Below are 18,773 nucleotides of genomic sequence, written 5' to 3'. Positions count from 1 at the left end.
ATCATGGCTACCCCCTCGTGGCGGCGTGGCCAAGTGGACGATCACGCTGGGACCATCGATAGCTGCTGAGAGTCATAGCCTTGCTAGTGGAGCACCACACATTCTGCCAGCATTTGTTCGATGGGAAAACTGGACAATGAAGTGTGAACACACCCGCAACGTCATTTCATTTCGCCCTCATCAACCTGTGTCTGACTCCAAAGTGGCACCCGCGGTCTGAATGAAACAGCGCAACAAGGTCGAAAGTTTCCTTCGCCAGAAGATCTCCCGAGGACTGGAAGATAAGTTGTCTACGGAATAGCGGTGTATGCCCCCACAGCCCAGGCGCCACCACATGGGTTCATGGCGCCCAGTGAACCGACTGTTGGTGCCATTGATCCCAATATAAAGCGCGGCATATGCAGAGTCGACGTCGCGTTTGTCGGGGGGGTAGCTTTCCGTGTGGCCTCTATCGCTCGCAGTGCTCTCTACTTGACACAATTGAGCCAAAGCGTCGTCGTAACCACTGGTAGCCCCATTCCAAATATGAGGCCGTTCAAACAATCCTCAGAGACGTTTACAAGTCGCAGTTGGCATTTGACCGAGTCAGGAGCCTCCTCCTCGCCGCCCAACGTTTGTCCCCACTCGAGACCAGTGGTACGCGCTCGACGACACTTCGCCATTAGAATGGCATTGGGCGACAGCACTTGCTCGACGTTATCCACCCCTCGCCTTCAGGCACATCGCTGTGATTGCAAGACTTCGATATAAACATTCCCAAGGCAGCGCCGTACTGCTGACATGACGCCAACGGAACGTTCACGATGTCGATACAAATCAAAAAGCTTGCCTGGATTCGCAGAAACGTCAGGTGCTGGAGCCTCTGGCAGCAAACCTGCGGTGTCTGGAACGATATTCGCCTGCTCTAACATCATCTTGGAAGTGCCCAACAGCATACGATAGGCACGTACGTTCATATTCTCGTGCCTTCATAATCCTTCTGCGCAATCCCCGTCTCGCGCGCAATGTGGTCTGTTCCAGGCCATCGACTGCGAGTACGTGGCCAAGTCGGCATATTTGATCGCATTCCCCAAGGACTTCATAGATCAAGTGGTGTCGCTTTACGAGTTGCAGATGCCGCCGTCCCTGATTGTAGAGAAGAGCCCACCCGCTTGGGGTCCGCCCTGGAGGAGTGATTTACGATAGAGTGACGTTTTGGCCATCGATCTTTGGGTGCTACGACTGCACCACGCGAGTCCAGGCATCCACGCTGGGTTTACCAGAAGCCGAACTATTCGCCATGGTTCTTCAGACACCCACACCTGAGCGAGGTCTAGCTTCCCTCTACGGCCACTGCGTCAAGTTCCTGCCGTACGACGTTTTGTTTTCAGTCGTCTCGACCTGACGCAAATGCCAGTTGCCGCCGCTGCCCGCGCGCCTCGTGCAGTTCGCATCTAACAAGACGTTGATCATTTTTGTTGAACATCCCACGACCCGAACGCGAGTGTTGGGTGGACTATGATCTACGATTGTCGGCAAGGAGATCGCGAAGTGTAAGACTTTGCCGGGGGCGAAGACAGCATCGAGTTAATCACGGTGCTGGATCCTGGCCTGTTCTCGATGGAGGCCCAGCCCCATGGACCACCCGATGCTCACATCCAGGCACAATTGGTGCATTGTCGCGTTCGTGATATTTACCCTGACGGGACTTGGCGCGCTGGACTGGTATGCGCCACACAGTCATGAACGAGGGACTGCTGATGGAGAATGGGACGCTTCCGTTGCTGTGGGGCAATGACTACATCCTGACGCGGCCGTGACAGAAACGCTTGTGCTCTACCTCGTCCAGAGTGAGAGAGCTTTCGATTCTCTTCGATCGATGTTGACTTCGCGCGTGCAGCACGCCCGTGCCGACCATGTGGTGCCATCATCTCGATCAAACAGACGCTGGGCAGTCCTGTGACGGTTGGCGCTCCTTGCACACGTCCTCCGAGTCGGCGATGTTGGGAGAGAACAACAGTATTCACGAAGGTCTCATGCCCGAGCCGTGCGTCAGCTTCGTGACCTTTGGCATATCATTTGCGCGACTTCATCGAGTAGGACCAACGTGACCAGAGCCGATCTTCGACACACTCACGACATGAATGACGCGCAGCCATTGTTGCCCGTGGGTCGGTTCGTTGACGACGCCTCGCTTGACTTTTTCGCGTGGATGTACTTGTTTGAGTGGATTCTCGGGCTCCGTGAAGTCGTCCGGTGTGACGGAGAGGTGGCCAACTGCACTGTTGTGCCTGGCCGATCGCTCCCAGCAAAGGTTCCCGTGCATGCGAACGAGATCTTACAGACTCGTGCTTTACATGCAAAGTGCGATGCAGGATCAGTCGATGGTGCAGTGTGTCATGGCCATTCTCGTCAGCATCACGCTTGGCGAGTCGAGGTCGCATCAAGGGCCACAAATTGTCCTAGAGCAACCGTCGCTATCGCGCCAGTTTGCGCAAACGAAAGCCACGCTGCCGGACCTTATGACGAATATTCTGTCGGGTGGTGAAGAGGGTCGTGAACATCCAGAACGATCTGTTCTCGGCCGTGACTCTTCACGTCCGAGGACGGTCGACCGTGTTGTAGTGGCTCGAGGCTGCGATGTGGCGCATGTCGAACAGGTTGTTCACGTGCATCGGAATTCATGCACACTGACCGGCACGGACGTTGCTGTGACAGAGCGGGCAGTTCGAAAATGGGAGCGTTAAGAGGATTGCAGGGCTGCTGGCGCTGGCGTCGTGCATGGTTTTCGACGCTCTGCGATGTCTGCGATTTATCGCACGTCACGCTGGAAAGTGCGCTATTTCCACCATGAGTTTCAACGGCGTGAATGGATGCACCACGCTGTGTACCGCGTCGACCGCACGTCGGTGATCCTGAACGGCCTCCAGTACGCAAGGCAACATGCTCGTCGTTGCAGACATACCACGTGTTCATGGTCACCAAACCCAAGCCAAACTAACCGTGGCGAGTACCAATCCTGGCCAAGTCGATTCCACTCGCCCGAGAATCGACATGGTAGTTGCCGACGATGGAAGCCAGCCATCGCATGAGTACAAGGAGCGACAGAGCGCCATTGCCAGCCACGGGCTTACCCATGCATCACGCTCGCCGCCACAACCGTTGTCAGTGTGCTGGTTGCAAGGAAGGTGAAGAAAACAGAAGTGCACAGGGGCAAATTCGTTCAGGTTGCCTGCATCTAGGACTACTGATACTGCTACGCCAGCTTGACAACTGGATGGACGCCTCAGAACTTGCTGTGAAGGCGGGACTCGACGGGGAACTTGACTTCGACGAGACCGTCAATGCCGGCCGTGACGATCTGCATGAATATTCTGAGAGGTTACGACTTTTGATGGAGATCTGTACATTTCCAGGTTCGATGGGCCCGACGCCTTCAGGAGTTCCCGTGATGATGACGTCGCCTTCTTCCAGCGTCATGATGCGGCTACGAACGGACCGGAAAGTGGAGACGCCAACAGTAGTCGAAAGACAAACCTGATGTGGGAGATTAGGAACGGTATTTTGTGGACCATGTCCCGGGTGTTGCAGCGCTGGCGCTGGACTCCATCCACGCTGAGCCAGATGTTCAAATCCTGGGGGTCGGCCACTTTGGACGCAGGAATGACGTCGCTGATGGGCAAGAACGTGTCATAGCACTTGGCGCGAGTCCACGGAAGACCGCCCTTCTTTGCAGTCGCCTGGCACAATTGCATTAGAGAAATGCGTCCTCTGCACCGAGAGACAACGTACTTGCAAGTCGCGCGCGGTGAGGTCGATTGTTAGGACATACCCGGCAACATGGTCGCGCCACCGGGTTTCGGCAATGTCGCTACCGGTCTTGCCAATGACAATGCCCAATTCCACTTCGTGGTGCACGGACCCGATGCCCGGAGGCAACTGAATCGACCCGCCTTCGCCGACGTAGGTCGACGTCGGCTTGATGAAGATCACGGGTTCCTTGGGTGCATGCAACGCCCCCATCTCCCTCGCATGGGCTTCGTAGTTCTTCCCAATCGCCACGACCTTCTTCCTACAGTTTACGCCGTGAAATCCATCGCGGTGTGTTTCGCATACCCAGCTTTCAGCAGCGCATTCGACACATATCTCGCCATGTTGTTTGTCGCAAGTGCCACTGAAATCTCACGGAGTTCGATTCCGGATAAATCCGTCTGTATCCGGTGGATCCGCGTTGAAGTTGAAATATTTTTAGCGCGAGTTCGCTCATGCGTGCGCGCGATGGCGGACGGCCCAAATGAGCGGCAAGAAGCAGCAGTAGGAACCAAAAATTACGCGCATCAGCTCAAGTTTCGTGGGACGACTGCAGTGATACGGTCGCTTCGCGCCCTGAACGCTCCAAAGAAGCGTGCGACGAAGTCGACAGCGCCAATCGAATCGCAGTACCTCGGCCTCGGCACCAAGATCGTTCAATTGTGTGAGTCGAACGTGCCCCTGCGCCGACGTCTGGCCCATTTGTCCATGATCCACGCTGAAGAAGTCGATGGTGATTCTGAGGACGATTTGGAGCTGATTGGGGGCCAAGGTCTCAAGGATCCTCGCGAAGACGAACTCCTTGCCCTCTTGCGGAAGCAAGACGCTGCATTCTCCTCAACAAGCTCTGAATCTCTGCACATTTGTCATCCAAGCATCCAGCGGTCCAAAAGTGCGATGGTGTTGCCTCCTGCCGTGGACCAGGACGTCGCCGAGGCCATTCAGCATGACCTAGTCACAACATTGCCGACTGTACGTCCTATCAGCGCTTTAGAAGCATGACCATCGAGAGTAGGTGCAGTGGACAGCAGCCTTTGAGATCCCCTACCTCAAATTCAAACAAAAGCGACGCGGGGCCAACTTGAGTTCTGCGCAAATGTTTCGTGCGTTCTTGCTCACGCCAACGTTTCGCCAGTTGCATTCAGCTGCGAACGGCACGACCTGCTTTGACGAGGACAAAACGGGCGAATACGCGTCCCTTGACGTGGATGCTACGCAAAAGCGAGGGCTCCAGAAGCGGTGACGCTATCACCAGTCACACATATGCGACATCTCATCACGATTTTAGGTTCCAAAAGCTGGCCAAGCCGATTCGCGAATCGTTAGTGCTGTCGCTGTCTTCGCACATGCTCGACACACTCGCGCACATGACTGCAATGTACACCGCCGCCCGCCGCGACTTTCTCGCCAATATGTCCAAGTACTCCAAGTACGAGCGCGAGCAGAACGAAGTGGCCAAGCACCACGCGGCAGCGCTCTCGGGCAAACGAGACCAATTGAGACAAGATGTCGACCGCACAAAGCACCACTTGAACGCGCTCGCTCAGCGGACGACAACCATCCATTCTGTGTCCAGCTCGAAGAGCCACGTAATCACGACGCCACGCATGCCCGACTTCCTCAAACCGATCGTGTCACCCAAGAAAGTCACGAAGGACCACTCGCCGGCATGGAAGCGCATCAAAGACCTCGAACAATGCAACACGACGCGAAGTTTGCAGGCTTCAGTTGCCTACGCCAAGGCAATTCACACTGACGGTGCATCTCTGCCAAGAACGCCCAGAGTCTCTGATCGCAGGTGGTGGTAGGAATTGGAGGAGGGGTTACCACCGCCGCCGTTCTCCACAGGTCTAAAGATCGTGTCGAAGGATTGCACCGTCAGTTGACCAGCCAGTCCGTTTTCGTAGACAACATGAAACCATGGCATGCTATATTGTGTACATCCAACGGCATTACCGTGGGCACTTGGCGCGGCGCTACGTCTGGGCACTCAAGTGGATGTGTGTCATGTGGCGGTACATCTTCCTCCCCGACGACATCTTGGACACGCCTGCCGGTGCTTTGGAGCGAGGGTTCCTCCGCCTCGATGACTTTGAGGCAATGATGGAGTACTTTAGCTACCAGCCGTACGTGCTTCGCAACGTTGTGGAATACCAGTCACACAAGGCTCTTCGTGCAGGAGCCCTGACCGCATCTACTTGGCCGGGTTCGCGTTGACGGTGCCGCCGTCCCGACTCGGCCCTCAGTTCGTCGAGTACAAGCGATTCAAGCGGTATTAGTCGAGGATTCCATGACGTTATCTTGCCTCGATGTTCATGCAACTTGGCCTAGGTACTGGCATCGCTTCATGTACCGGCCCGTGAGCACGGGCGACCGCATCCGGTTTGTCCTCTTTGTGAGAAATCGACAAACAGTCGTCGCCGCCATGGACGGCAAGTCGCGCATGGATCAGCCCGGCGGCAGTAGCACCGCGCTTGCGCAGTTGAAAAAATACGCGCTCCTGCAGCAGACTCAAACTCGCCACCGCAAGAATGGAGCGGACGCGACAGTGGTCAAGTACCAGAGCCACCTGAGCACGCTCAACGACGAGACCAAAGCCCTCGGGCTGCGCGCGAGGCGGATGCTATTGCCGAAAGACGAGCGAAACGCGCGGGGATGGGCCCTCGTCCGCCACATCGTTGAAGCACATACGATGCGCCAAACGTCGTACAAGTCAGTCCATCATGTCGTTTCGCATATGCAGGACGTGGACACTCTCGACGGCCGCCGACGCATCAGCATGCTTCGAGAAGACTTGCAAGCTTGCTGCCCAACCAACGAAGGCGGGACAGTCACGACAAAGTCGCCAACGAAGCTCCAAAGGATGCTGCAACGACTCAAACAAGCAGTACAAGACGCGAGAGCCCTCGTGACATACATTGAAGAAATAGGGTTGGACCCAACTGAGTTGACGATCGGTGAAAACGAACTCCCACCACCACCCTGTGTGGCGCGACTGGACAAGACAAAACATGTGCGGGGCTGCAACAAGCTCGTGGATCTCCTCGACCGCCTGCATAGCTTGAACCAATTGTTCCACGACTCTTGGTTCGCATTTGGCAACCGCAAGATCATCATGGGCCCAGAAGGCGGCAACATTGTCACGTCCACACGGAAATATGTGCTCGAGTCGATGCAGTTGTTGGCTTTGGCTTGGCGGCAACTTCGTGGCGCGGCAAGGTCTACCTTGACCAAGTCCGGAAGCATGCGCAACCTTCACCGCACGAAGCGTACAGAGCAGTTCCATGAGCTTCTCCTGGCATACGATGTCAACATTCGCAACATGAGCGTCATCCTCGAGAACTATGAAGGAGACGTTGGTGTGTTTCGGCCCGACGAACACGGCAGCTCTTGTTTCTAGAACATATATCGGCATATTCCGGATATCGGATTGTTTATCCGGTACATTTCCTCGTCAAGCGTGCTTCTATTGAGGTGAATGTGTGTGCGGTCAAGTTTGGCTCGCCGCGCAGGAAAGATACATCATGGAAACGACGTGGAAAGGTAGACCTCCGTCTCTCTCCTGGAACGAAGTCTAAATGAGCTTCGTGCAGAGCTGAAGAAGAACCTCAGCGTCATTGAGAAGGCAGTGAACGCGAATCAGAAGGAGAAACTTGCGCGGGTGTTTCGCACGACGACCTCGGTTCGTCGGGGCATAACCAGTGTCGAGCTCAAGCGTGCGATCGAAGAAGTGCTGGCTGAGGACAACGAAAGTCGCTCGGTGTTAATCAAGTACGTGTCGTTGGTGAAACCCGACGAGTCAGAAGATGTGGACATGAATGCGGGAGAAACCGACCCTGTTGTCGGCGACGTCGAGAAGGACGACGACTCAAACGTCCACCTCGATCGCAGCGACTTGATCGAAGTCGAAATCTACCTGAGTTTGCTCGTCATCTCCAAGTTGTTCAAAGCCCAGCTCGGTTGCGAATCCCAAGCGCTCACAGACTTTGTCCGTGCGCGAAGCGAGGAATTCAATCGCCGTAGCCTCGACATCTTTGCCTCGCGCGCGTTGACGTACTACGCGTACGCACATGAGCGATTTGGCAGCAACTACGCTGGCATTCGCCCCGTGTTGCTTGCGGCCCATCGCACGGCCTGCCTTCGCAGCGACGAGATCGGCCAAGCTACATTGCTCAACTTGCTCCTACGCAACTACCTTCACGAGAACCTGTACGACCAAGCGTTCAAGTTAGTGTCCAAGACGACATTCCCTGAAGCTGTGTCGAACAACCAGTTCGTTCGCTACTTGTACTACGTCGGTGCGTCCGTTTTACTGCCCATTGTCATTTCGATTTGCTTTAAGCGATGGCCACATCGATTGAAAATGCTCAATTCTACGATGCATTAGGCAAGATTCATGCCGTGCAGCTCGACTACACAGACTCGTATACGAAGTTGATGCAGTCGATCCGCAAAGCTCCGCAGAACACGGCCGTTGGCTTCCGTCGCACTGTGCACAAGCTCGCGATCATCGTGCAGCTGCTCATGGGCGAAGTCCCCGAGCGCAGCATTTTCAACCAGGACGAGTTCAAAATTGCGCTTGAGCCGTACTTGAAACTTACGAATGTACGAGCTGCTCTGTGGATGGCTTTGGCTCATCTGGCCCTCGCTAGGCGGTGCGTCTCGGTAATTTGGAAGATTTCTCGTCGGTACTGGCGCAGCACGCTGACACGTTCAAGTCGGACAAAACGTACACGCTTATCTTGAGGTTGGCAGCTGGACATATGCATGGAGGGAGGCGCTGACGGATGGACTGGTAGATTGCGCCACAATGTCATCAAGACGGGTCTGCGCAAAATCAACACGTCGTACTCCAAGATCCGTTTCACGGTGCGACTGCGATGTGCTGCGTCGTGGCGCGATCCAGTGCTCTGACTTGCTCGGGTGATGTGCAGGACATTTGCGCCAAGCTCGCGTTGGACACGCCTCAGAACGCCGAGTTTGTTGTGGCCAAGGTAGAGAGTGGCATGATAGTTTTGCCAGGGTGGTGGCTGACGATGGCGTCGCAGGCCATCAAGGACGGTGTGATCGATGCGGTGATTGACCACAAGAACGGATGGATGCAGTCCAAGGTACGTGTTGGAGACTCGCTCTCGCGGACTCAACGGAGCGTGCAAGGAAACCGTGGATGTCTACGTGACGAACGAGCCACAGCAAGCGTTCCACAAGCGCATTACGTTTTGCTTAGATGTGCACAACGAGGCGGTCAAGGTAAAACGAATGAGATGCGCAAGAGCTGACGCGACGGCAGGCGATGCGCTACCCACCGGGAGCGTACAAGAAGGACTTAGAGTCGGCAGAGGAACGGTTGGAACGTGAGAAGCAAGAGGAGGAGTTGGCCAAAGAAATTGAAGATGAGCTGGACGAAGGCATCTAAGTGGCATCGCCTTTTGAGTTGGGTGTGGACACGACAGACAGCTTCACAGACTAAAACAACGACTTTATGCTGCTTGTGACCTGGTGCAATGGCAAGAAATCGGATTTGAGGAGAGTTCGGGTTGACGAAGGAATTGTTAACTGGTTAGATGACTTCGGCAGTCCCTTGGTTGGTCTTGCCACCCTTCTTCTGGAATGAACTGTTACCGCGGGCAACGCTAGGTAAATCAGCTTCGCTCAGACTCTTCTCGCGCAGCAGTCGCGCGTACTCGACCGAGTGCTTCTTGGAGATTCGACGCCCCAGGACGAGCATGTACACCGATAGACCGACTTCCATTGTCAGCGTCATGAGAGCGATGACAGTGTATCCTTGGAGCTTCAGACAGCTCGTGCTCGAGAGGTTGTGATCTAGGGCATTCGCATCACAATACTTGCTGAAATCGACACCCGAGAGGAACGGCTCGAGCAAAATTGAGATGGTTGCGATCGTCGTGACAATTAGTCCGATGTGAAGTACGTAGAAGAACTTGGACCCATGGCGCTGGAGGACGTTGAGGCAGGGACAGCATTCCCTCAGCGTGTACAGGAATGCATACGTGATAGAATATAATGCGGTGACCAAGTACAACGCGAGCACGGCGAGGCCGACTTCACGGGTAACAGCGATCGCAGGGAGAATCGTAAGCGCTTGCAGGCTCAGCACAATCAACAACACGCACTCGTCCAGGATGATGCACATGGCGTTGCGGCTTGAGGAATGCCGCCGATGATGGAGTTGCCCTATTGTTCCAGATACCCCGAAACCCCCGCGCTGGTTGAAGTTAAAAATATGCTCAACATAATGTAAGTGGAAGAAGCTATCTTAAACTGAGCAAAATCCCTTAATGTACTTGAGAAAGTGTACTATACGTAGTTTCTCCCTTGTCCGGATGAGTTCCCGTTACACTCATGGAACGGGGGGGTTATCCGGATGATGCACCTGAAGCTGCGCTGTTGCGGCGACTCGAGCACAAGAAAGCACGCGAGCACCGAGACACCACTCCTCCACGGAATTCCCCCCGTGCAGCCTTCGTGCTCCGACACAGCGCCATGAATGTGAATGACGTAAGTTAACGGGGTGTGACATTAGTTTATTATACACGCATGGAAGAAAACATTTCAATGAAGGACGAGCAGTTCGTGAGCCCTTGAATGGCAACACCAAGGCGTTCAAAATCGGCACGCTCGTTGTAGATTTGGGCGCTGATGCGAACGTACAGGTGGCCATCGATGGGGATCACCTTGGTCGCGAGTTGGTAGTAGTCGAGCAAAATGTCCATGACAAAGCAGCAAACTTGGCACTGTTCATCAGCCGTCAGGGATTCACCGTTTGCCTTGACGGGCCACTGGATAGGCAAACGGATTGCGCTGGCAAATGGCGCACGCTGCCACGGTGGCAGCAGGGCTTCCGTACCCCACAACGACGCCAGGTAGCTTGAAGCCCAGTCTATTAAGCTCTTGTTGTGCGCAAACACACGTTTGTGCCCCAAATTCTGGTAGAAGTCAAGGGCCGTGCAGATAGTCAGGTAGTTGGACTCGTCCTTGGTGCCTTGAACCGCAAACTCCTCAATGAACCCTTGGTTGTAGCTGAGTGAAGTCACAACGGGGCGCACCATTGCTTGGTGTTCTTTGTCGACGTACAGAAAAGACGACGACTTGGAACCAAATAGCCACTTGTTGCACGTGCCGACGTAAAAATCGGGCTTCAACTGCCGCAGGTCCAGCGGCACTTGTCCTGGGGCATTCGCACCGTCTACAAGGACGGGGATACCTCGCTTCTGGAAAAGAGGAATGAGCTTGTCGAGGGGCAGCACCAACGCCGCAGCGCTTGTGATGTGATCCAAAACTGCCACACGGGTGTTTGGGGTGATCGCGGCAGCGAGTTGCTTGATGAAGGAATCGTACGAATACAAAGGGAGCTTTACGTCAACTACCTTGAGCTCAACCACCTCTTGCGTCATGTAACAAATATGGCGCAATGTGTTGAATACACCAGGGTAGGTCGAGTTCATACAGAGGACTTCGTCGCCTTCCTGTAGATCCATCGAACGGAGCACGGCGTTGACACCATGCGAAATGTTCGGCACAAAAACAACATCTTCAGAATCAGCGCCAACAACTTCGGCGAGTTTTTCGGCTGATCGACGCAACAACGTGGGGAGCTCACGTCGGAAAAACCGGTCGGGATTCTGTTCCATGCGATTGACAAAGTACGACTGCGCGTTCAGGACAGGGCGGGGTGTAAATCCGCACATGGCTTGGTTCAGAAACGTCATGTTGGGCTCCATGTTGAAACAACTGCGGGCTGAACTGCCAAACGTGAGCTGCTGACAGTAGCTGCGGTCCTCGGGTGTGAGCAACGAGAGGGTGTCAAAGTTGAGGGCGGTAGTTTGACATCGAGTTTCTCCTTCGTTGTGCTGCTTTGTGGAGGTGGCAGCGTGCGGTGCTGGTGAAATCGCGCCGGTGGAGTGGACTGCGTGTTGCATCGTGCACGAGGATGCAACGCAGATGGAATGGATAATGAAGAGCAGTTTCTTTGCAAGGTTGTGGGACTCGTCCTTTTTTCGCCCTCTGGATCAATTAACTTGGAATTTGTATCGTGTTGGATAATTTTATACCTTTTCGACACATCCAGCGTTTTGAGGCATTAGACTGGTCGAATGTACAATATTAGCCAATCAAAGTGTAGGGACCGCTTCTTTTTGAGTAAACAATTGCTTTATTGGCTATTAATAAAGCCAATCATCAAGTTGCACGCCCAAGAGTCATACCACATTAGCGATGGCCAATGGAATGTGGCAGGAAACAAAACAGTGTGGCGATCGGGTTCCTCGATGCCTCTGTGTGGCCGCTTCCTCGCCGCTTACAATGGCAGCTCTTGACCTGGCTTGGCGACACACACGTTACGCGTATGCTCTCATGGGCGAGCTCGTGAACTCACGACCTGAACCATGTATTACTTCGTCGTGGCGCGACTGCCGCACCTATCGGAGTGCAGGATTGATAGTTGTCACGACGCGAGGTTGAAGTAAAGCTCGAGGAGAATCGAGCATGCGAAAGGAAAGGCAGAAGAGTCTACCCTTTTACCTCCAACTACTTCCATTGCTGAACCTCCATGACGAGAACTTGTGCATCGTCTGTGCCGGCTTCGCCGTTTCATCCTAGTACCGCTGGGAAACGCGAACTTCGCAGGCCACTCAAAGCGCAGGATGGCCCAACGTCACATATATCCGTGACAACTTCAACATGCTGAGCACTCGGCAAAACGAGGACATCCCCAAAACGAATCACGAACGACGAATGCCCACACTTGCAAGTACAGCTTTAGATGTATTCAATGATCGGCGATAAAGTGGTGTGAACTTAGACCAAGTCGGTTGGCGGAAGGGATGAAAGAAGTGGGAACATCGATGGAGACCTGGGTTGTAATATGGACCCACAACGAGATTATTGTCATTGCGATACCACACAAGAGAATTGTCGCTGCTCTCACTCCCATCGCCACATATATTGCACCGTTGGTGCATTTTCACAGTGATGGTGTGCTTTTCGGCAATAGCATATCCATTTGCGGTAGGTTAGCGATGGACTCCTCCCATCGTCACGAGGTGCCCCCGTCGTCGCGCGGTGTCGAGTACGCTCCATTTTGTAAAAACTACTCGCATTTTGTAAAAACTGTACTCGGGAAGTAGCGAAGTTGGGATATCCGGGCGCTGGTTCCGGATATGGTTCCGGATAATGCACTGCGGATTGCTATTGGCCACATGAGAGGACGAGTTTATCGACCAATAACGAGTCTCGTTGCATTGGCGACAGAATTCGATCAGCAGAGATGGCGGCGGTGGCATCTGCTGCGATGGTCAACAACGTGATGGCTCACATCCCAGGAATTCACTCGAGTGGTGTTGACGAAGGGATGCAAGATGACGACTGGGAAATGCCTCTCCTCTTCATGACCACCATGCCAATCAATTTCCAGCATAACGCTGACGTGGCAGCCATGACGACGTTTTCGGCCGACTATGAAGACAGCGACAGCGAACCGAGAAAGTTGCCCCCGAAAGCGGGCAAGATCCAAGAAAGGGGTAAATATCGAGCCCAGTCCCGCAAGCAGTCGAATCCATACGCAAGACCGATGTCGCGCCCCACCGTTGCAGACTTACAACTGGACCTCGTCAAGATGTAATATTGTGTCATATTTATACATTCCTGCGCTTCTTGATGCGCGACATGACTTTGGCTCACAAATGTCCGGCGTGTTGCGATGAATAAGATGCGAACATGGAGTGCATCTTACTTCGGACCCTCCACTGGACAGCACTCCTTCGACAAAACGAAGCTTTCCGACAACACCCATGCAGTCTGGTTCTCCATTCAACGAACGCGCCAAGAACCCCCACGCCATCCTCCAACACGAAAAATTCACCCCACAACCAACCATGCGTAGTCATTTGGACGAATCAAAGCGATCGGATGCGATTCATACTCGGCACAACGTGTAGCTCGAAGACATCCAAACTACTGCCCGTCGTCGTGTCATAGTTCGATGACTCAAAAGCATGGGCAAAGTCGGGTGGTGGCGTCGGCAAAGTGACTCCGGTGGTGCCTTGGCCAATGGATCGCTCTTTTGGCTAGACTCGTGTTTCGGTTGTTGACAAGGCCCCTTGTAGCTTTTAAACTCGACGACTGTCAAAGATGCTGTTTATCACACGAGTCAGCACAGTCGCCAAGGTCGTGGTCATGTGCGCTCTTGGCAGGATGACACGGTAAAGGGCACCATGTTTCGCATGCATCAAAGCGCATGACAGGTCAATGGGGGATGAGGTTGCTAGATTGATTAAAATATTAAGGGGTCGGGGGCTGGGTCAGCTCACAGCTCGCCCGTCAAAACATACTGAATGTTCAACATCGAGACAAATGCCAAGAGGAGGCTAACTCCCGTGGCCAATTTGTTCTCCGTGTCTTCAAGTGATTCCGGTAAGAGTTCGCAAATGGCGACGTATGCCATCGCGCCACCAGCAAAGCCCAGACCAGCCGGCAAAATTGGCAAGAATGTCTCGACAAAGAGGAAGGATGGGACTGCAAACATCGGTTGGGGCAAGCTGCAGAGACGCGGAGTAAGGCTCGACAGACGCACAGAGTCATCAAGTACCTTGAAAAGACACACCACAAAATTGCTGGAAGCAGCTTTAGGCCTCGCGGAATCAGCACCAAACAAATCTACCCGACATAAAAAAACTCATGTCGAGACACACGGAGTGAGAACAAACACGGTACCGCGAGCCCTTCGGGAACGTTGTGGATGGCGAGCGTCAGCGATACCATGACGCCCCGTCTGTCACCACCTTCACCACCAAACGAAACCCCGACGCCAATCTATTCTTTCGAACGGGAATACGTTGCATGAGCAATAGTTGTAACAACTCGGGTCGTACTCCCTCGGAAATCGAATGCAACGTCATGACAGCCATTATCAACAGCGCCTTTTGCGCATCCAAGCCTGTGTCGCAATCAGTTATCTGACATGGCACAAAACGAGGTACCGTCCAAGCCGCCCAATTTGACGCCGTCGTGGCCGTCAAGGATGAGTTTTGTCATCTTGATAAAACCAATCCCTGCGCACGCTCCAAGGAGCAGGCGAATTTTCACGCTCAACACATCGGTATCGTGACTCTTGACATGAAAACCTTCGTAAAACAAACAGCTCGTGGCGGCAAGCATCATGCCAGCAGCAAGAGCTACAACGAGGGTTGGTGCTTCTTCGGTGGATGGATTGACACAAAGCCTTACCGTTGCAGACGCCGAGCCAGAACTTGTCAATATCCTTTACCCATAGAAACGGCACGGCACCAGCTCCCGTCGACACGGCAGTCAACCACCCACACCACCACACGTAGTGCCAACTTCGCATGTTGCCTGTGAAAGGGTAGCTCACAAGTGTGATGGCAAGGAACGCTGCCGCTGTGGCGAGCTCTGCTTTCCACGACAGCGATTTGGACTGCTGGCCAGCCGGCACCTTTTCGTTTGAGTCGACCAAGAATGAATCGTCGTCCTTCGCGTCCGGTGATGGTGGCTTTGCCTTGGCCGTGTCGGCGCTACCGCTATGAGCTTGTCGGCCGACCACGTTGTCGTGCGTCGCAACGACTCCGCTCTCAAGACCCATCTTGCCAGGGGTCGCGGGAGTTCCAGACGTGCTGCGTTTCCTTAACTGAGCTATGATGGCGTAATGGGCGACGTGCCGTCCCTATACCCAGTGGGGATGATAAAATGCGCACGGGTGTTGAGTTTCGACTTGGTCAAACGTGGCAGTGGTCAGTCTCGTTACACTTGAATTTTGTATAGTGGCCGCGCATAACACATGAGGACGATGACAGCAGGAGGACGTTGTGTATCAAAATTCCCAATTATTCGGGAAATATTTACCAACATAGTGCCGAAATGGGCCAATCATAGCAATGCACCTTGCAGCTCACAAAGAAGTTGTGGCGAGGGAGACCACACGAATTGACTGAGAGAATTTGCATGCATACGCTTCCTCTACAGCCGACAAGCGCAGCAACTTGGGGCATTTGTTCAATCTCTTCAGAGCCTCCAACGATGACGGAGAGATTCAGACAGAATCGGGGACGCCAGCTTGTATGTCCCAGTCGAAAAATTCATTCAAATTGCAGTTTAATCGTTTTGATGATAGTCATTGGCCAACTTTGGTTCTGGGACAGGGAGAAATTGGGCTAAATACAAATGCAGCCAATCAGCAATTGAAATGAAAGGTATATCCCAGTCATGTACGTTTAATAAGAGGTTTATCCGGTGTTACACTTGGATTGGATATAGTGTACTTTGGCTCAATATGGACATACTGAATCTCAGTTAAACTCATTCATTGCGCGGAGCTATTCGAATCGACTTGCCGCCACGGCGCCCGTCCAGCAGTTGAATCCGCGAGTCGTGACATGGACAAGACTTCCATCCCGATGGATGCTGAGTTGGTGGCGTTCCGGGCAGAGTGTCATGTCAAAGAGCATAAGACGACGAACCTGTATCAACCACTCCTGCACAGCGGCCCACAGCATCAAAAGCCACATGTCGTCCAAGTCCCCAAGAACGCGTTCGTGTGGGACTGGCGCAATGGCATCATGGGGTTTCGGGACCTGGACGATCCGCAATGCCGGATCAGTCGCTGTCGATGTGGCTATGTGTTCAACTGCGTATACTTTCACAAAGGCAGTATGTTGTGTTTGACGCCAATCAGTTGATTGTTGAACTCATGGTCATGGCTAGGCGAAGTTGGCGAAATGAGCGCCGTCGCGCTGAAGCTCATGGACAAACAATTGATCTTGCTTGAAAACGACGACTTGGAAGCCGAAGTTCGCGCGATGCGCATCCTGCAGCACGTGGGGATGGATTCGGCGCTGCGGAGTCCTCACATGATTCGATGGGAGACTGCCGATTGTGCGTTCAACTACTACATCGCGACAGAATACATTTCGAACGGGTCGCTTATCTCGTACATGCACAAGCGATTTGGCGAAATCCGGTCGGAAGCCCATCGGTACTTTGGCGCGCGAGCGAGTCTCGTCGACGTCGGCAAGAACGTTGGCAAGTGGTTCCTCAAGGACGTCGTGCTGCCCATGTTCCATCAAATTCTGTGTGCTTTGGCGTATATTCACACCCAAAACGTTTGTCATTTGGACTTTGACCCGTACAATATTGCCGTCGACAAGCACCACATCATTCGCCTCCTCGACTTTGGCAGCAGTCAGCTCATGGACGGCCGAAATTCCGTCGGCGGTGGCCGCGACTACCCTCAGATCAAGTCCAAGCCCATTTACCGATCGCCTGAATTACGCAAGAACAACCGCGACCGAGCCATGTACCAACGTTTCCTGCGGAATCGACCACCCCATGCGACGTTCCGGGACGAGCAGAAGGCCATCCCACCGGGATTTCACGGCGCCAAATCGGATCTGTTTTCCGCGGGGGTCGTGGTAAGTCATCTCCTGCAGCGCTTTCTCGCTTGACCGTGGTGTAGTGCCTCGAGATGACCCTGTTTGGTTTCAACTTTGTCGGGTGCCCCGGCCCTGCATTCGTGAGCACACAAAACCCCCAGTACCGCGACCAATTTTACGCGCATTACGCGAAAAGATGCACAGTCCAAACGTGTATATTCTGCGCGCACAATCTCCCGATCCCGCCGTTTATCCTCACAACGATTGCGTGCATGATGGAGCCGAATCCTGCCAACCGCGTGCACGATGCCGTTGCCCTCGCTCAAATGTGGAAGAAGAACTGGGACGACTTGCTCAAGAAGGAAGCCGAAGTCACACCCCCGCGGCACTTTACGTCTCCCGTACAAGAGCGCAACCCACCGGCCACCGCGACGTTTGCCACCGCGTGTTAATATACCATCGTCATTTCTTGACATGAGTGCCGCCGGGAAGGCCGCCGCACGGACTGCAGCACGAGCTGTGATACATCGGGGTAGAATGGGACGAGTATTACCTTGGGTACGGGCGGGGGTGTCTTGTGCTGTGGAAGGCGATGTTGTGGACTCGTTAAAGTAGGCGCCATCGAAGTAGTAACGATGGTCACTTGAATTCGTCGGCCACGCTGTGTGGACGAGGCGGATGTTATCGACAGTGGCTTGGCTCGTGGAGGAGGGGGTGGTTTGGTCGTTGGGATGGATCGAGATGGAGTAGTCTTGGGAAAGTTCATAGTGGAAGGTGATGAACGGACGGAGGTGGTAGAGTTCCATGGAAGGGAGGTTATTGGAGGTGGCAGCGCCTGACGCTCGCGAGCATGTGATGATGTCAGGGTACGAAGCACGTTGCGTGGTGTTACGCACGCGGCCGACGGGGGGATGTGCTGTGAGGAGCATGTCTGGGTGCTCTGGTGAACGGTTGTGATGGACGTCTTTGGCTGGGAAGTGCCTGAATTCCGTGCAAGATCGAGAGGACCCAGGGCAGGAATGACTTGAGCTGATGTGACTGAGGGACGTAGTGGGTGCGCATCACCTGCAACAACCTTGTTGAAGTTCTCGTGTGGAGGGCATGTAGCATGAAGTTGAGGACGTGTCGCTGCGCGCTCCTTCCACCGCATAAACGCTTTGCATGATTGCAGCAAGTGACGATACTTTATATGCTGTACGAGCGCGCGTAATTTGTGCCGCTTGACGTCTTCCCGTTGGACTTGTTTGATGTTGGTCGCCGCGTCCTTGTCATTGTGACTAGGTTGTGACTCAACGTCGAGTTGGTTATTCTCCAAAAAGGCATGGTGCGGCTTGTTTAGTCGCGCCAGCTTCAGCTGCAGCGCGATATTCTGCTGGGTCAGCTTGGTCACGACCGCGGCGAGGTTCGATCGCGGCGCGACTGACGGTTTCATGTCTTTTCGCTAGTTGAGTTTTGCTCGAATATTGCCGATATTCATAAAAATTTGCTAGTTTTCGGAAAATAGTCAAAAACTCAACCGATGATGTGAAAAACTCGAATATTGTCGGTGGGTGCAGGAGTGACCTTGCGACAAGCTCTTTG

General features: G+C 53.8%; 8 protein-coding genes across 12 annotated transcripts; 4 read left to right on the top strand and 4 right to left on the bottom strand.

Annotated features, from left to right (window-relative positions):
* Positions 1-3,168: 3,168 nt before the first annotated feature.
* H310_07315 (hypothetical protein) lies at positions 3,169-4,146 on the bottom strand. Its single transcript, XM_008872691.1, has 5 exons — positions 4,096-4,146; positions 3,772-4,051; positions 3,517-3,719; positions 3,388-3,466; positions 3,169-3,340 (listed from the first exon to the last, which is right to left on the bottom strand). Exons 1-5 carry the CDS (start codon positions 4,131-4,133, stop codon positions 3,266-3,268), a joined length of 675 nt encoding a protein of 224 aa, XP_008870913.1. The 5' UTR covers positions 4,134-4,146; the 3' UTR covers positions 3,169-3,265.
* Positions 4,147-4,230: 84 nt separating this feature from the next.
* On the top strand, positions 4,231-7,260 carry H310_07314. 2 transcript variants are annotated; one of them, XM_008872690.1, is made up of 7 exons: positions 4,231-4,761; positions 4,811-5,028; positions 5,078-5,547; positions 5,598-5,637; positions 5,697-5,915; positions 5,969-6,061; positions 6,121-7,260. In XM_008872690.1, the coding sequence occupies exons 1-7, from the start codon at positions 4,258-4,260 to the stop codon at positions 7,187-7,189; spliced, it is 2,613 nt and encodes an 870-aa protein (XP_008870912.1). In that variant the 5' UTR covers positions 4,231-4,257; the 3' UTR covers positions 7,190-7,260. The 2 variants fall into 2 exon arrangements, with proteins under 2 accessions (XP_008870912.1, XP_008870911.1); XM_008872689.1 differs by having other exon boundaries at positions 4,805-5,028.
* Positions 7,261-7,272: 12 nt separating this feature from the next.
* H310_07313 (hypothetical protein) lies at positions 7,273-9,996 on the top strand. The gene is made up of 9 exons (XM_008872688.1): positions 7,273-7,332; positions 7,383-8,087; positions 8,177-8,394; positions 8,442-8,536; positions 8,589-8,658; positions 8,724-8,783; positions 8,838-8,900; positions 8,947-9,039; positions 9,080-9,996. The coding sequence occupies exons 1-9, from the start codon at positions 7,314-7,316 to the stop codon at positions 9,203-9,205; spliced, it is 1,449 nt and encodes a 482-aa protein (XP_008870910.1). The 5' UTR covers positions 7,273-7,313; the 3' UTR covers positions 9,206-9,996.
* On the bottom strand, positions 9,313-10,029 carry H310_07312 (hypothetical protein). Its single transcript, XM_008872687.1, has one exon. The coding sequence runs from the start codon at positions 9,941-9,943 to the stop codon at positions 9,350-9,352; it is 594 nt and encodes a 197-aa protein (XP_008870909.1). The 5' UTR covers positions 9,944-10,029; the 3' UTR covers positions 9,313-9,349.
* Positions 10,030-10,304: 275 nt separating this feature from the next.
* H310_07311 (hypothetical protein) lies at positions 10,305-11,774 on the bottom strand. The gene has a single exon (XM_008872686.1). The coding sequence runs from the start codon at positions 11,727-11,729 to the stop codon at positions 10,338-10,340; it is 1,392 nt and encodes a 463-aa protein (XP_008870908.1). The 5' UTR covers positions 11,730-11,774; the 3' UTR covers positions 10,305-10,337.
* Positions 11,775-13,028: 1,254 nt separating this feature from the next.
* On the top strand, positions 13,029-13,500 carry H310_07310 (hypothetical protein). The gene has a single exon (XM_008872685.1). The coding sequence runs from the start codon at positions 13,076-13,078 to the stop codon at positions 13,427-13,429; it is 354 nt and encodes a 117-aa protein (XP_008870907.1). The 5' UTR covers positions 13,029-13,075; the 3' UTR covers positions 13,430-13,500.
* A 556-nt stretch (positions 13,501-14,056) lies between these two features.
* On the bottom strand, positions 14,057-15,565 carry H310_07309 (hypothetical protein). Of its 4 annotated transcripts, XM_008872681.1 has the most exons (6): positions 15,034-15,565; positions 14,787-14,981; positions 14,679-14,743; positions 14,521-14,619; positions 14,396-14,463; positions 14,057-14,345 (listed from the first exon to the last, which is right to left on the bottom strand). In XM_008872681.1, exons 1-6 carry the CDS (start codon positions 15,404-15,406, stop codon positions 14,114-14,116), a joined length of 1,032 nt encoding a protein of 343 aa, XP_008870903.1. In that variant the 5' UTR covers positions 15,407-15,565; the 3' UTR covers positions 14,057-14,113. The 4 variants fall into 4 exon arrangements, with proteins under 4 accessions (XP_008870903.1, XP_008870906.1, XP_008870904.1 ...); XM_008872684.1 differs by having other exon boundaries at positions 14,521-14,743; XM_008872682.1 differs by having other exon boundaries at positions 14,396-14,619.
* Positions 15,566-16,128: 563 nt separating this feature from the next.
* Positions 16,129-18,633, top strand: H310_07308 (CAMK/CAMKL protein kinase). The gene is made up of 3 exons (XM_008872680.1): positions 16,129-16,470; positions 16,525-17,231; positions 17,276-18,633. Exons 1-3 carry the CDS (start codon positions 16,197-16,199, stop codon positions 17,642-17,644), a joined length of 1,350 nt encoding a protein of 449 aa, XP_008870902.1. The 5' UTR covers positions 16,129-16,196; the 3' UTR covers positions 17,645-18,633.
* The last annotated feature ends 140 nt before the right edge of the window (positions 18,634-18,773 follow it).

Source organism: Aphanomyces invadans, assembly GCF_000520115.1.
Source record: "Aphanomyces invadans strain NJM9701 unplaced genomic scaffold supercont1.13, whole genome shotgun sequence".
NCBI classification, from domain to species: Eukaryota; Oomycota; class Saprolegniomycetes; order Saprolegniales; family Verrucalvaceae; genus Aphanomyces; species Aphanomyces invadans.
Note: the sequence above shows the minus strand (reverse complement) of the source record. Positions and strands in the feature narration are given on the sequence as shown.